Below are 15,450 nucleotides of genomic sequence, written 5' to 3' on the forward strand. Positions count from 1 at the left end.
AGTACAATGAGATTAATATATATAGACAAACATAATTAGGGTTATCTCCTAATCAAGGAAACTAGGGTAGAGACTAGGGCCGGCTCCTTTTGGGCTAGGGCCRRCTCCTTTTGGGCTAGGGCCGGCTCCTTACTTTATGCCTCCTCCCTTTTGTCTAACTTAGTAGGCCGAAGCCTACATTCCAACAAGCTGAAGTTATCTAAGTCATTCATCACAAATATTGTGCGGCTTATAGGAGAATAGCTAAGATACTGTTGATTTTGATTAGGCAAGAAAAGAGAACTCATGTAATAGACAGCTGTGATTAGTATATTGAGTGGTTAGAGATGTGCACTCCCAGAAATAGAGAGATCGGCTACAATATACGACTCCTGACTGAAAAGAGTGAGAAAGGATTAAGATGAAGAATTTAATCTGAGCAATGCCAGACAATCAATATAAAAGACTTGGAGGTGCTAGAGGGTAGCTTAACGTACGACCCAAGACCAGTAAAATGCTAAGCTAAATAAGGGAATACAAGTATAAAGCATGGGGCTCACAAAAACCTGAAGAACAGGCAACCCTATGTAATACTCTCCGAAAAAGTAGTCAGGGTACATGTGCCATAGCAAGGTGAAGTCCTGCTCTAGCACATTGTTCTATGCATAGCTCAATAAAAGACATTGGTTTGGGCCATCAAGACATAGTCTATGGCATCACCATAGCACACCGGCGCTTCCATTCAACAAACTTGACCGCCAAACATTCCAACTTTCAGTTATTATTCTTTCAGATTTTACCTCCTGAATGTTACTTCCTTCTGACTTCAATTTCTCACGCCATATGATAGAGTTGAGTACAGATCAATTGCTACAAGACCAAATCTTAGATTAAATAATTCCAGGAAACTCTAAACGCTCTGAACGCAATGCCCATCGAGTGGGAGAATTAGATGAAGATGATGTGGGAGGTCACGTAAAAAATCACTTATCCATCATAAAGTAGCTCATCACAAGAATTTCAACTAATTAAGCAGGATTTTATATAGTTACAAGGAGGAGAAGTGAGGTGGAGGAGGTGAAGTGGATTTGTTAGTCCCAGGAACAATGAAAATAGCAGATTTGTTGGGAGGGCAAGAAGTTGTAATCTGGTTTTCTCGCAATTCTATATCGATTACGTTAGTACACAGGTTGGAATCACTAGTAAGGGACGAAGATGTACTACATATTGATGAGGAAAGGCTGGTTAGGCGACCCCCATCGAGAACAACCACCACCAGTCCACCATTACAGTAGTTGATGCTACGAAAGTAGAAAATATGTTGAGGCCTTGAGGGTGAAAGGAGAAGTTTGAGTACAAGAGTTTGGCCAGAAAGCTTGACGTACAAGTAGAATTCTCAATGCAGAACATGAGAGGCAGCAAAAAGCATATCAGGTTGAGGTTGACAAAATAGGGCGGGAAGCAAAGAAGCAAATATCTGAAGCTGAAAAAAGTTATGCAGATACTTCGTAGAAGGTGAGACTAAAATATCAAAGGGACCATGAGGACTCCAAGATGATTGAAGCACAATTGGCAGTAAATCAAGAAAAGCAGAGAGATAGAAAAGTCAAAGTAGGATTTAAAAGTAAAAGCCGTCATAAGAAACCTGATGGGAAGACTCAAGCTGTGTCGGCTGGTGCAAAACTTATTGAAGCGCAATTGGCAGTAAATCAAGAAAAGCAGGGAGATGGAAGAGTCAAAGTAGGATTTGAAGATGAAAGCCTTCGTAAAAACTGAATGGAAAGACTCAAGCTGTGACAGTTAGTGCAGAAATTTTTTTAAGTATATAATCTTTATATACCTATAACCGCAATTGAACTCACACACCCTCCTTTTGGTGAGGTTTGAACCCCTGACCTCCTGGGAGGCTGAGCTCTACCAGCAACCCAGATACCACTAATGCAGAACTTATCAAATAAGAAGTTGCTACAAGTAGTGCAATGGTAAAGATATGGCTGACAGAAGGCTGCTGAAGGAGGCTGAAATACTCGCAGAAGGCTGCTGAAGAAGAAGTCAGTAATCTCCGAAATCAAGTAGTGCAATGGAAAAGAGCGGAGGCAGCAGGGAGAGCTGAAATCTTAAAGTTTCACAAGATGCTGGAAGATGAGGTACGTCAGAGAGAAGCTTGAAGAAGAAATATCCATGTTACAGAATCACTTATTGCAAATAAGTTTTGGCGTTGATTAGACAAGAAAACAACTGAAGAGTGGTCAAAGTATAGACATGACAGAAGGGGAGCAGGCGAAAGGCTCTGTGGCAAAACTCTTTGAGCAACTTGGACTACAGAAGCTTCTATCCATGGTAAAAGCAGAAGAGCCTGAAGTGCAAATGTATGCTGTACAAGCTATTGCAAATTTGGCAGCTGAAGCAACCAATCAGGAAAAGAGTGTACGAGATGGTGGCCTTACATCCTTGCTAGCTCTTCTTAGGAGCTCTGAAGATGAGAATATCCAGAGTTTGCAAACCTTGCATTGAACGAACTCAAGCAGAAGCTTATAATGGCTCAAAGAGTTATAAGTTTGCTAGCAAGGACGACAGAAAATGCGAAAGGTCCTCAAACTCTTCGAATGGTGGCCGGAGCTGTCGCTAACCTTTGTGGCAAACTGAAGTGGTATTAAAGAATTGTTAGGATCAATCAGATGCAGACATCCAGATGTTCTTGCTCAAGTAATTGCCAACTTTGCAAAATGTGAGTTGAAAGCATACGCACAAGGAATAAAAACAGAAACTCTCTTCCGATTGAGAACAGGGCATTTTTGTGGATCGTGGAAATGCCAACAATGAAGCATCACCAATCAAGCGTCATATTGAGCTTGCTCATCAACACATGGCACAACATGAAGGAAATGCTGAAGACATGATTTCCAGGGGGGGCTTTATGGAAACTTGTTCGAAGTTCAAGAGATTGCTCAAGAAATCACATCAGAATGTTTGCATGTCGGTCATTTTCTCCAATTCCTAATTCCAGGTAGATGTAAGGCGTTTGAACTTTGAACCGAAATTTTTATTATCACCTTGAGGACAAGGTGAGAGTTGGGGCGGATATTCTTACATCCTGGATAGGTTGGTCAAACTGGGTAGTGTCAGTCAAAATAGGTGGCCAGGTGTGGAAGTTCATAAGTCAAGAAGAGTGGGTTGCAATAGAAAAATACAAAGCCCTTAGTGCACTGGTACAGGCGGGTAAAGTGTTGGAACTTACTGTAATCACTCCTTGTCATTTCCAAATCTATATTAAACTCTCTGTGTATTAGTCAATCAATCGAGGGTACATCAGGTTCTAATCTATTGGTTAGCCAGTCCTGTTCATTTGGTTTATTCTTTCAAAACATCAGATACTAAGGTTTGGTTCCAAAAAAACATCTCAGATACTTTGTTCGATATCAAGCAGCTAGCAATCAGCAGTTTTTACCTATCTTTGGTCTAGTTTTATTTTATTTGATTTAGAAGCAGCGACTATTTGAAGATATGCAGCTCAATATTGCATCCATCACATGTACTCCTTGGGCTGATGCAAGTCTTTAGAATTAGCCTGTAGTAATAATAGCATTGGCCTCTCTGGAAAGCTCCCCGCACCATAAATTCTAAAAGCGATTAAAAAATTACCTCCAGGAAAGGATTCCAATGTTGGCAATTCTTCAAATCAAGTCCTGTGAGGTCTTTGGCATACCTACACAGTATAAATTTATTAACAGATAACAAGAGAATCCGTAAGGATAAATTATCATGCAAACACAAACCTTAGAGCCGTCTGAACCAGAGTGGATCTGTCAACTGAAGGATCATTGCCATCAACAGTTTCCCACAAGCCTCCAATTGCCATTAAAGCATTCCCATTCTTAAGACAAGCAAACCTAAGCATATTGCAAAAATGGGGAATGCGATCCTCATAATCTCTTTCAGATGATAGCTCCTCCAAAGCATTACGGCTAAGCCCACTCATCAATATCACCTGAACCAAATAAACAAAAGAAATTGCATATAAAACAACATTGTGCATGCATATGATCCGTGAACGAAGTAAGCAACAAGCATTTTCTCCTTCAATAACAGAAAAGTACCAAATGAAGTAGATGATCGTGACAATACGTTAAAAACTAGTGAACTCCAGTTAAAGTATTAAAATGCAGAACGGACTTGAATCAAAAGAAGAGCTCCTAACGCATACACCAAACAGAAAATGCACCCACAATGAGAGCACTTCCAATTTTTTCACTAAATAAATCAAGATATTCAATAATCTAAACACTGGGAGGATATGTGTATAGCGAATGAGGAGAAGACAAAATAACTTGAACACACTTGATGACAAAGCAAATACTCCCTCCATTCCTGAAGCATATATTGACCTAACATTATCAGCCGTATTGAACAAAAACTGGATTCCTAAACGACATCTCTTATCGTATATTTATTTTTTTATTTCTGACTAAAATATTCTGATCTCAGAAATATTATCAGTTGTTTTGGTATAGAAAGAATGAAAGATCAACTAAACGAATTAAACTATCTAAATGCAAAATAATAAATGGTATGAATAATAAGTTTCTAACAATGTCGCTAAAATAATAAATGGTATGCAAAACAATATTCCAAAAAGTCGTCCCATATAAATTTCTCTTTGCGATAATCGCAGACCCCCCCCCCCCAAAGACAGAAAAGCATACATGATCAGAGATCCCCACAAGTTGCATATACCCTCAATAAGCCCCAAGGGTTTAGGTGGTAAGGTTTGATTTTGAATCCGCTGTAACAGGAGAGTACCAATAACACAGAGAGGAAGAGAGCTACGTCAATATAATTTCGTGACACAGCAAAGGTCTTCCAAGAATTTAATAGTGTCTCATGGGAAAAAAAAAAACAACAGCAATGTAAGTGGTACAAGAACTATAAATTTAAATAACAAAGTCAACTTATCTACAGCTAATTAGAAATAGAAATACTACAAGTGCTCCTCTTTGTATTCTAGTTATGAAGAAATGAAAGAAATGTAATACATCAACTGATACAGAAAGTATGAACATATAAACAAAACAAACCAATATATGGTAGAATCCGGAACAACCTAAGAAGAGAATCCAAAAACTAAGTTCATGAAACAACTAGATTGCTGATAGTTGATCCAATCAACAATCAGATATTCCTAACTGGCGGAGTGGGGTGTTGGCTAAAGATAACAGATGGTGAGGCCTCTGTATTACAGCCTTTTTTGGATCAGTTGTAGCTATAAATAGATGGTGTTGTATGGCTTCTAATGAGGACAATATCTTGTAATTTTTCTTTGTAACTTTGAGAGAGTTCTGTGAAGTGTGAACTGAGAGGAGGAACTTTGTATTTCAGAAGAGAAAGAAAAGAAAGGAAAAACAACGGCTGCCATGGAGTTGAGTGGAGATTGAATGAATCTCCATTTTGAACCAAGTAAAATTTTGCCATTGTGGTTCAGTTGATTAGCATCTACTTCATAGCAATCAATCGATCATCAGTTACGCATTCAGTCAAAATTCGAATAGTTCCAGTTTCTGCAGTGAATTTGAATATAATATCCCCATACATCTGATCAGGGTGATGTATAAATCAATTGTACGCGCAAAGTACGTTTAGCTGTCAGCAAAAACTCTTAAAAGGCCTGCAATCCAGAAAGCAGGCAGGCCCATATGAAGATCTGAGTTGGCCCATCAAAGGATATTCACACCGTCATGCAGTAACCAGTTGCTTCTTCAGCAACAATCGGTACTGACACACAACAAAAAAGGTCTCCAGTAGCCATCATCAAGATCCTTTCAAGTTTTCTACAGTTCTCTTTGGTTACCAACACTTCAATGTTTTGTTCTCTCTAAGTGGTTTAAGTTGGGCAAGTTTGTTGCAAATCATATAGCAGATACAATATTCACATCAAGATCTTTTTCAGCAGTTTCCATTAGTTACCAATTACGTTTCAGTGTTTTGTTCTTTTTAGGTAAGTCAGGAAAGCTTGTTACCACCATCATGCAAACACAAGTGTATTTAGTTTTATAAATTAATTCACGTCATAAATTGCTCAGTGAAAATTTCTACCTTTGCATTCCACCGTGTACTTCCATGCTCTGATTTTACAGGGTCATCAACCATTTTTGCAGTGGATGCCTCTTTTTGTTGAGTTTCCTTATCATCTTGAACAAAATCATGTTCGAAACTGTTTTAACAGTAAAAACAATTTGTTAATTTTTGCTCCTGCAATGTTTATTCTTGGACGTATGCACAATAAAAGACATCCAAACTGATACACCATCAGTCAAATAATGGAATGCAAACACGACTTTCCACTAGTCAAATAATGGAATGCAAACTGATGTAAGCAGCCTTTACCAGCCCGGGACATAAATAGTAAAAGTACAAAAAGGGTTGCAAGTAGAGAAAGTAAGTACAGTAGAAAAACCAAAGGATCATTGACCCAGCAGTACCTGGTAATCCCACCTTCCTGGAGATCAAGGGTTCAAGTCTCATCAAAGGCAAGAAGTGTGAGTGAGTTTAATTTGCCGTATATAAATATTATATACTTCAAAAAGAAGTACAGTAGGCCATATAAAAGGTTAAAGCAAGTCAACACAGCGAAAGCATAGGAGAGAGTACATAAAACTAAACAAAGTAAAACAACACAAAAACCGAAAGATAGGTAAGTAAACATAGAAGGCCCACTCCTAGTGAACCCTCGGCAATTGCACTCCTAATGCCGACCACAATTCTAAACTGATGAGTGTTATTGCAACTAACAAGATGAAATATAAAGAAATTTTCTAGCCCAAAATGGTTGCCATATGCATGTAGGGTAGCATCTTTGCTTTAGATAAATCCATGTGCAAGAAAAGAATACAAATTATTTTTGACATCCTACGAAGAACAAGTGTCATTTACCTCTTTAGGGAGGGAGTATATCATAAAAAGAATAATGAAAACCAATCCAACCCCTAAGCATTTCATCTTTATTTTAGGGTCCTTTAAGGGTAAATGATTTCCTATGGAAAACACATGTTTCATAAACCATGTATCTGGAAAAAGAAGCTAGCTTATGAAATGGCTCAAGAGTCAAAAGATTGTGACACTACAGGAAGAAAGAAAGAAAAACCATACCTGACAGGGACATTCAATGGAATTTTAAGATTCTCCCTTGACCAATTAACAATCACCTGCAGCAAGTTAGCACTCATGTTAACATCAAATATGGAGAAGAAAAGCAGTTGATGCAAAAGCTTAAATACCTTTGAACATTCTGGAGAAGTAAATAGCCTAGGATACCGCTTATCAATAGACAAATAGTCTCTCTCAACATCTACTAAACTGGATGAATAGACCTGAAAAGATTGGCCCTTGAAACAATCAAAACTATAAGCAAGTGACAGAAAGCAAACATTCAAGTGTAGTATGTATCTTATCTTCTTGCTTTGAAAGCATTCTCTAATTAGGCGTTAGCCACATACGTCTCAAAAAAATTCAATTGATGTGTAGGTCTCATTAGAGCTCACCTCTCAATCAAGGAGGACAAACACAAAGATGAAGATAATTCAGAATGCAATTGCCATCTTCAACAAATTTTAACCCAAACCACCTTAGATCACCGAAGTGCTATGATCTACCCATAAGGGTTCTACAAGATTCATAGAAGGCGAGATATGTAAATGCTAGAAGGGTTCGATGGCAGATGAGCAACAAAAGAATGCCAAGAAGTGCATCTTTCTATCAAGAGAGAAAAAAGACGAATGAAGTGATTTGACTACAGCAATGTAACAGGAATGAGTACAAAAGAGACCGTACTCTTCGGTTCAAATTCAAAGAGTAGCAGAACAGCAAACAGGATAGTTGCTACATAGACACCCACAACCCAAGAAGAAAAAAGGAAACTAGGCAACGGACGAGGAGCTCATAATCATTCAATGACATATCTCTTATGTGCCTTTTTACCTTGCAGACATATTCTCTTCGTTTTTCTTTAACAGGAGAACGACGCCTTCAGCATAACAGAACACAACGTTAGTCATTTAGACTGCAAAAGACGGTATCAACTATGCAAACAGAACTTTAGCAGGCGCAAATTAAGCAACAAAATCCACCTATGCGAAGCTTCAATACGTGGTGACTCCCGTCGAAATGATCTCTCGGCCTTTGTTGATGACGAACCACCTCGGTCCCTAGAGATTCTGGGTGGAGTTCGTTCACGCCTAATTTCAGTAACACGTTTGGACTCCCTCTCTCTCTTCTTTCCACGGCGCTCCAAGATAAGTTCCCGTTCCCGTTCCCGTTCCCTTTTACGTACTCTTTCTCGTTCGCGCTCACGTTCGTGTTCGCGTTCACGTTCACGTTCTTTCTCTCTCTCCCGCAAAAGCTCCCTACGACGTTCTTCATCTCTTCGCTCAAGTTCCCGAGCATGTCCCCTATCATCTTTACGATCATCAAGCCTTGCATAACCAGCACGTGCCAAAATACCACCTGGATAATCTGGCTCAAGGGGTGTAGTATGAAGACCCTTTCCTGAAGCATAGTCCCTGCCAGGTGGTAGGCTTACTCCATAACCAGAATTTGCAGAGCTAGGAGGATACAAAAGATCATCCACATCTCTTCGTGGAGCTGCCCCTAGTATTGATGGAGCATGTTGGGAACGATGTGACAGACCACTCATCATTGACAAAGTGTTAGGATCATGATCCATTCTCCCACTATAAGGCAAAAATTCTTGACCAGCATGACGAACCGTAGCCGTCCTTGCTGCTATATAATCCGCTTGTCTGCCAGAAACGTTTTGCTGCTTAGTGCTTTAAGACATCAAATTATGAACATTTTTATCTTCAATAGTTTCGTCTTAGAAAGTGATTGTCATGTGACTGAGTAAAGTATGCCATCAGCATCAGTGCATCTCTTGCTCCTCATGCATTGGTAAGCACAACATAAGAGGGACATAGATGGACATATAACTTGAATAAGAAAATACATGACCATGGTATGAAGTTTCCGGAAGAAAAAAGTAAACAAGAAACAATATGGATAAACTAAAGGACATTAATCCATATGCATCATATGAAGTAGGTTACCTAGAACTCCCTTCAATAGAAGAAGATTGGAGTGTATGAGCCTGTAACAATTCCTTTCGCAGTGCTGATGCAGCATCCAAGCGATCATATATGTCCGGCTGTTCCAGAAACAATTAGACATGAAATATATGTCACAACAATCCATAAATCAAGCTTCCATATACCAGTAAAAGAAGCAAATTGATGTACAGTTTAAAACAAATAATAACCACTGGTAGAAGTAAAAAAGAATGATAAAAACCTGATGTTGGTGATGACCAAAAGCAACTGAATCACTAAACCTAGCAGTTGGCTCATTTTGCGAATCTCGGACAGAATAAACACTTGGCCTTTCCACATACTGGCGTCTATCCCCTGGTGGATAATCAGAAAGCTTATCAGTGAACATTTGCTCCCCTTTTTGACCATACTTCTTGTTAAGCACAGAGTAGTCACCAGATGCAAATTTTGGTGACTCTTGCATGGATGAACCATAAGCACTACGACCTTCCAAAGCAGATGATCCAGATCCTTTGGCACTTGCACCAGTAGCCTGCAGAAGTAACAATAGAGTTTAGATGCTACCCGATGCAATTACTATGTTGCAGAACATAACACAAAAATTAAGTTTAATGAAACAGAGACAACATCTTAAAATAGATCAATCAGAATCTTCATCATCTAAAACCAGGTAATATATGAAATTTTATTTTTACACTAAATCATATGTTCACTGACCTGTAGAGCACTGCTGAGCGACACTGAACCATACATAGAAGTATACTGACCACCATAATGAGCTCCAGCAGATGGATGACCACCTAACATGGCAGAATGCCGTGAAGACATGGACATCTGAGAGTCCCCCCCATCAGGCCCCAACTTCACAGAAATAAAGTAAGAAGTCGGAAATATAAGTCAAGTTAATAGAAAAAGTCATCATGAATGAAAGCAACATGAATCAGAAAGTGGACTAACTCATTGCTCAAAAAATTTGAATCAAACTTAAGAAACATTGATGTGTTCTCTTTAAATTATTAATCATAATAATATTTCTTATAGCTTATAAGCGCCATGGTTTTCCTCAAAATTTCACACTTCCAAAACCTAGATGTTTGATTTTTGACATCAAACATCAAAGTTGATATTGGATTACCAAAATTATATAGGAAAGGGTGAAGACAACCATGCCACCCCAGATTAATTGAGCATAGTCCTTTTGGTTTTGTCTCAAAACAAATGAGCTTTTTAGTGTTTCAGAGTCTTTAAGCCAGAGTAAGATCCTGATTTTATAGTATTTCCTTTCTTATATGTTTACTACAAACACACTACAGTTCCATTTTTTCTTGATAAATTAATTCTCATTGTTTTAGTAATGAAATGAGTGCCATTCAAGATTCTTGTTTAAAAAATTCATACAATCTCCATAATTTTTATGAAATCCAGTTGAAGGTATCTTTTAAGGTGTTCCATGACAATATGATACTAAATCTATGTAGACGATATATCAGGAGCTTGATGTTATTTACACCTCATGTGATTGATTTTACATTTCAAGCAAAAAAAGGCTTTTTTGTTTTGTGATGGGGAGAGCATCACCAATACTAGAAAGAGATATTTGTAAAAGTTGATTCACGAGAAAAACCAATGGTATTTGTACTTGAAAAGTGTCTTTTCATTAAAAATGAGGATCTAAAAATTTTGCACCTTATAAACGAAGAAAATACCTGTCTGACTACAAAACTGACAAAAGTATTCGTTCTTGAAAGAACGCAGATGGCACTTTCCATAATGCCACTAAGTCATGTTTTTTCTACAATAGCATAACACATGTAAGACAAATGTTGACCCATCCTTCACATACTCTATCCAAAGTAAATTGTCTAACATTCAATTAAAAAACGAAATAGAACAAATACAAAAGCTTTCTGATATAATAATATATTATAGACTAGATTACAAATTTCGTCTTTGTGGTTTCATCTCGGTTACAAAGAAGGTCCCTTAACCCTAAAAACATGACTAAAGTCTCGTGGTTCCATTTTCGTAATGGATCAGATCCCTTGCCCTAACTACCATTAAGAAACTCTGTTAATTCATGCGTACTTTGGTCATTTTATAGTTTCTTCCATTATCTCTTAAAATATAAAAAATATAATAGAATTTATATACTTTACAAAATCTTATATATATATATACACACACACAAACATATATTGAAGGTTGCCCAACTCCGCCTGCCTCTCCCGTCTCCATCAACCTCCTCGTACACGGTAAAACTCCCTTTGAAAGGCCCGCCGCACATAATGGCCCTCTCTCTCCATTTCACTTTCTTCTTTAACCATAACCAATTCATTAACCCAAATTGAACCAACCCCATTTTGATCAATATTTTCAGGTGAATTTAACCTAAAAGGCAAAGGTTGCAGCCTGCAGGTGGAGGCTGCCGGAGATGGTGATGGGGGTGGGGGAGGCGGAGATGGTGAAAGAGGTGGGGGTGACTGTCAATTGGATTCATCAACAGGTAGAAGATCGTGCTTGGATTTGGTGGTGTAGGGTGGATCTCTAGGCTACTGTGGTTGTGTTCCCTAACCCGTAAGACCAGATCCGAAGCACCAACTTCAAGTTAAGCAAATTCAATTAATACATAGAAGGGGGAGTGTGGTGTTTTGTTGTTGCAGAAAAGTGGGGACGCCTGGAGTTGTAGATTCATCATCAGGTTTATTCAAACCTTATTTATGAATTAACAGGTTGGTTTGAAGTGCCACAATCCATTAAGCAGACCAAATATTCAAGTCTGGATCAAACATTGTGTAGACCAACAGGATCCAACCTCCTCTCTCTCTCACTTAACCTCGATCTTCACATATCTCGATCGTGAGCCTGGATTTTGACACCATCCTTGATTCAGCCTCAGGAAAAGGGGTTGCGCAAGCGCAAAAGTGGCTTGAGTTGGAAATATATGGTCGGAGGTGTCGTCAAAGTTGGTCCGGGAAAGAAGAAGAGATATGGGGGTGGGGAAAGGGGTGAATTATTGAAAATATTAAACCAGATTTAATGAGAAACTGGAAAAAAAAATGTAAAAAGACTAAAATACCCCAGATTTAACGAAGTTCTTTAACGGTGGTTAGAGCAAAGGACCTAATACATAATGAAAATGAAACCACGAGAACCTCAGTCATGAATTTTAGTGTTGAGGGACGAAATTTGTAATTTACTCTACATTATATATAGTAAAATATTTAAAAAATTAATCAGAAAATTGAAGACACAAAACTATCAAATGTAATATTATAATATATATTTATAGTAAAACAAATACAGAAGTTATGAAAATATAATAATATATTATGTATTTCTAATACACATACAAAAGATTAATCAAAATATTAGAAAACACTTGATCGCATTAGAGAGCGAGGAGATGGGTTGTTGAAAGAGATAAAATCCTAGAAAAGGTGTTATCCTATTTTTCACTTGAGAATAGATGTGTGGCCTAGGCCTCTACAGCGCCTCCCATCTCACCGACCACAAAGGTGTATGTCTCCTCTTAGGCAGGAGAGGCGTTGTCTCAAGTACGACTTTGAGCCGCCTCGCCTCAAAGGGTACGCCTCTGCCGTTTTTTAGAACCATGATTCTTGCTACATGTTTGTTCACAGATTCACACTCTTGCAAAAGCTTGGGGTTCACATAAACAACCGCTCTACTATTTGGGGGTAGAGGTTAGGTCCTCATGCATCTCACCCCTCCTAGACCTTAATTTTAAGTGTGCTTTACAGGGTCTGTCTGGTTTGGTTTTCATTTATATGACTTTAAATTGTTCAATGTCATTGAAGAGAGTTTGGTTGGGGGTATCAGAAGGCAGAGAATGGGAATGATAATCATTGACAATGTTTGGTTGAGATAAGAAAGAAGAATGGAATTATTAATGGTGTTTGGTTCTAAATACGCAATCAATAGTTATATCATTTAGAGAAAAAACCATTCCTCCCCAATTTGAGGGGAATAGAAAACTTGACCCTTTAAGTTTCACAGCATCACCCCTCTCTCTCCTTCGTCAAATACTCCATCGCAGCAAACAGATTGTCTCTTCTCCAGGCCTCTCAACCTGGTGCAAAAAATGGGTTTTTATGTTGTCTTGAAGACCGATGACCACCATTACCAATCCTCAAGTGCACCGTCAGGAGTAAACACAGTGACAGCTAGCAGACGAGACAAAATCAACCAACGACGTGGATTGAACAAATCGATAATGGTACAACTGCATCAATATACAAGCTGCAGCGCCTGTAATTTTAAGTTCAAAAACGGGGGAGGAGCAAGGGAAGCAGCTCTAATTGAAGTTCAAAAACGGGGGAGACCATTACAGCTGGCAACTACTCATCCTCCTTCCGACATTTCTCCTTAGATGCCTGCTGTTTTTCCCAGAATGAATGGAAACCCTCTCTTTTTTCTCTCTGTTTGACGAGTTGAATATTTTTTCATCTCCAAACAACAACAATGCAAAGAAACCTATAACAACATAGAGCAATGCAACAAAAATACCCATTATTATCCCCCTTCATTTTCATTCTCAATCCTTAAAACGAACCAAACGCCCCTTGAGAAATTGTACAAAAACATACATGCATATATATAATTATACATATGATATACAGACTTGTTGCCTTACGCCACACCTTGAAAACATCATGGCCTCGTCGCCGCTCCCAAGGCTTGAGGTTTGACCTTGCTGCCACGCCACACCACTCCCTTATGCCATTTAGAACCTTGGTAGTAAGACACTAGTATAAAAGAATTGCCTATCGAGCTTTTCTGTAATCGCATCCGTCACAATGGATTGTGATATGAGAAGGATTGCAAAATAATGGCAAATAGCAGGCTCGTCAAAAAATTTATTTAGCTTTAGTATAGTGTTAGGCTCGTTTCCCAATTGTTAGTAGGATAATTTTTGGTATTTATTTCTTATTTTTAGAGTAAGTAGTAGCTCATATTATACATACATACATTTGTATTTATATATAGGTAGTACGTAATTCTGAAGGTTAATTGTTTCGAACATGCAGTTCAGTTCTTTTTCTTTCATAGTGTGAAACAATCTCCTTAGGTGAGATGCCTTTGATTATCTTGGGTGCAACTCTCAAGAGATCAAAGTGCTTCTCTGGCCTTATTGTTTTACTATTCTTTTTTTTGACTTTTTCTGCTCACAAATAAGTCTCGCCTCGGTTTGCTCAAATCCCAAAAGACCCTAATCCAAGCCATCACAAGAAAAATAGCCAAATAAACCATCTTGCATCAACCGCCATTGCCCATGTTTGTGTATAGACTAGCCCAAGATTGGCTATCAAATGGTTGAAAGTTTGAGTATCTTCTTTTATTGTGTGAAACAATCACTTAAGGTGAGATGCCTTTTATTGTCTTGGGTATGATACTCAAGCGACTGAAGAGCTAGAAGCCTGGTTCTTCTTTTATTTTCCTAATCCTTTTTCTTCACCCAAATCTGTACTGCATCAGCATACTATACATATTGCAACACAAATTATTGCACACAAATGACAGACGTAAAATAGAAACCTTACATTTTGACCAAAAGCAGATTGACCAGAGTAAGATTGCTGCTGTTGCTGTTGCTGTTGCTGTTGCCCCTGCCCATACGCGTTATTCCCTCTTGGATGGTACATGCTTCTCTACACAAACCAGAAATCCAGAGAAAAACCCACACAAATTAAACATGTCCAGATTTAATTTCACGAGAGACATTCATTCTGATAATTATATAGTTATATCATCGCCTTGACGATGACTGATGATTTTGTTTGTATGGATAAATTAAGGGTATGTTTCGGAACTCCAATTCACTGATTTGCAATTAGAATCGGAGAAAGAAAGCGTTTGGAATTCATATTCCAATCACGAACACCAAATTTCATGCTTCAAAACACTACCTAATAAATTATAACGATGTGCAGCAGGAATTCCTTTACAAATTGTAAACGCCAAGGACGGCGAAGACGTTGTCCGTTGCCGACCAGAGCAATTGATGGAAGGAGGTGAGTTGAGAAATCGCTCCGTTTGTTGTTGTGTGTTCCGGAAAGACGATGACTTACTTCAGAGAAGCCTTTGTAGCCCTAATCAAGGTTGGTAAATGGCAACAATGATCCCTGAACTATACAACAATATTCACTATTAGTTCCTTGAAAAATATAAATTGCATTATTGCCACCTTTCCAAATAAATCTTTATCTAATCATCAAAAATTATAAAAATAACGCAAGTTCTTGAAACCTTTTTTATTTTACGAAGGAAAAGAAAGGAAATCGAGGGAAAGAAAAAAAAAAGTTAAAAAAAACATGTTTTTGAAACTTTTTTAACAGAGAAATAAAGATAAAGGGTTAGA

The 15,450-nt window shown here is 38.2% G+C and overlaps 1 protein-coding gene across 4 annotated transcripts in view; it reads right to left on the reverse strand.

The window, feature by feature from the left end:
- LOC112503375 (cell division cycle and apoptosis regulator protein 1-like) overlaps positions 1 to 15,132 on the reverse strand; it is a 26,017-nt gene extending 10,885 nt beyond the window's left edge. Inside the window, exons 1-12 of one of the 4 annotated variants that reach the window (XM_025107433.1) lie at positions 14,999 to 15,132; positions 14,633 to 14,740; positions 9,792 to 9,935; positions 9,561 to 9,606; positions 9,316 to 9,428; positions 9,075 to 9,172; positions 8,100 to 8,771; positions 7,951 to 7,996; positions 7,123 to 7,343; positions 6,070 to 6,187; positions 3,756 to 3,967; positions 3,622 to 3,685 (exon numbers count right to left, since the gene is read on the reverse strand). In XM_025107433.1, the coding sequence (XP_024963201.1) occupies positions 3,622 to 3,685; positions 3,756 to 3,967; positions 6,070 to 6,187; positions 7,123 to 7,343; positions 7,951 to 7,996; positions 8,100 to 8,771; positions 9,075 to 9,172; positions 9,316 to 9,428; positions 9,561 to 9,606; positions 9,792 to 9,935; positions 14,633 to 14,734 (1,836 nt within the window). In that variant the 5' untranslated portion in view covers positions 14,735 to 14,740; positions 14,999 to 15,132. Of the gene's footprint in view, positions 1 to 3,621; positions 3,686 to 3,755; positions 3,968 to 6,069; positions 6,188 to 7,122; positions 7,344 to 7,950; positions 7,997 to 8,099; positions 8,772 to 9,074; positions 9,173 to 9,315; positions 9,607 to 9,791; positions 9,936 to 14,632; positions 14,741 to 14,998 lie in introns of all 4 variants that reach the window. The other 3 variants (XM_025107432.1, XM_025107431.1, XM_025107430.1) reach the window with 3 other exon arrangements.
- Between the last annotated feature and the right edge of the window lie 318 nt (positions 15,133 to 15,450).

This window comes from Cynara cardunculus, unplaced genomic scaffold (genome assembly GCF_001531365.2).
Source record: "Cynara cardunculus var. scolymus isolate 2C unplaced genomic scaffold, CcrdV1 Un_Scaffold_2937, whole genome shotgun sequence".
Taxonomy (NCBI): Eukaryota; Viridiplantae; Streptophyta; class Magnoliopsida; order Asterales; family Asteraceae; genus Cynara; species Cynara cardunculus.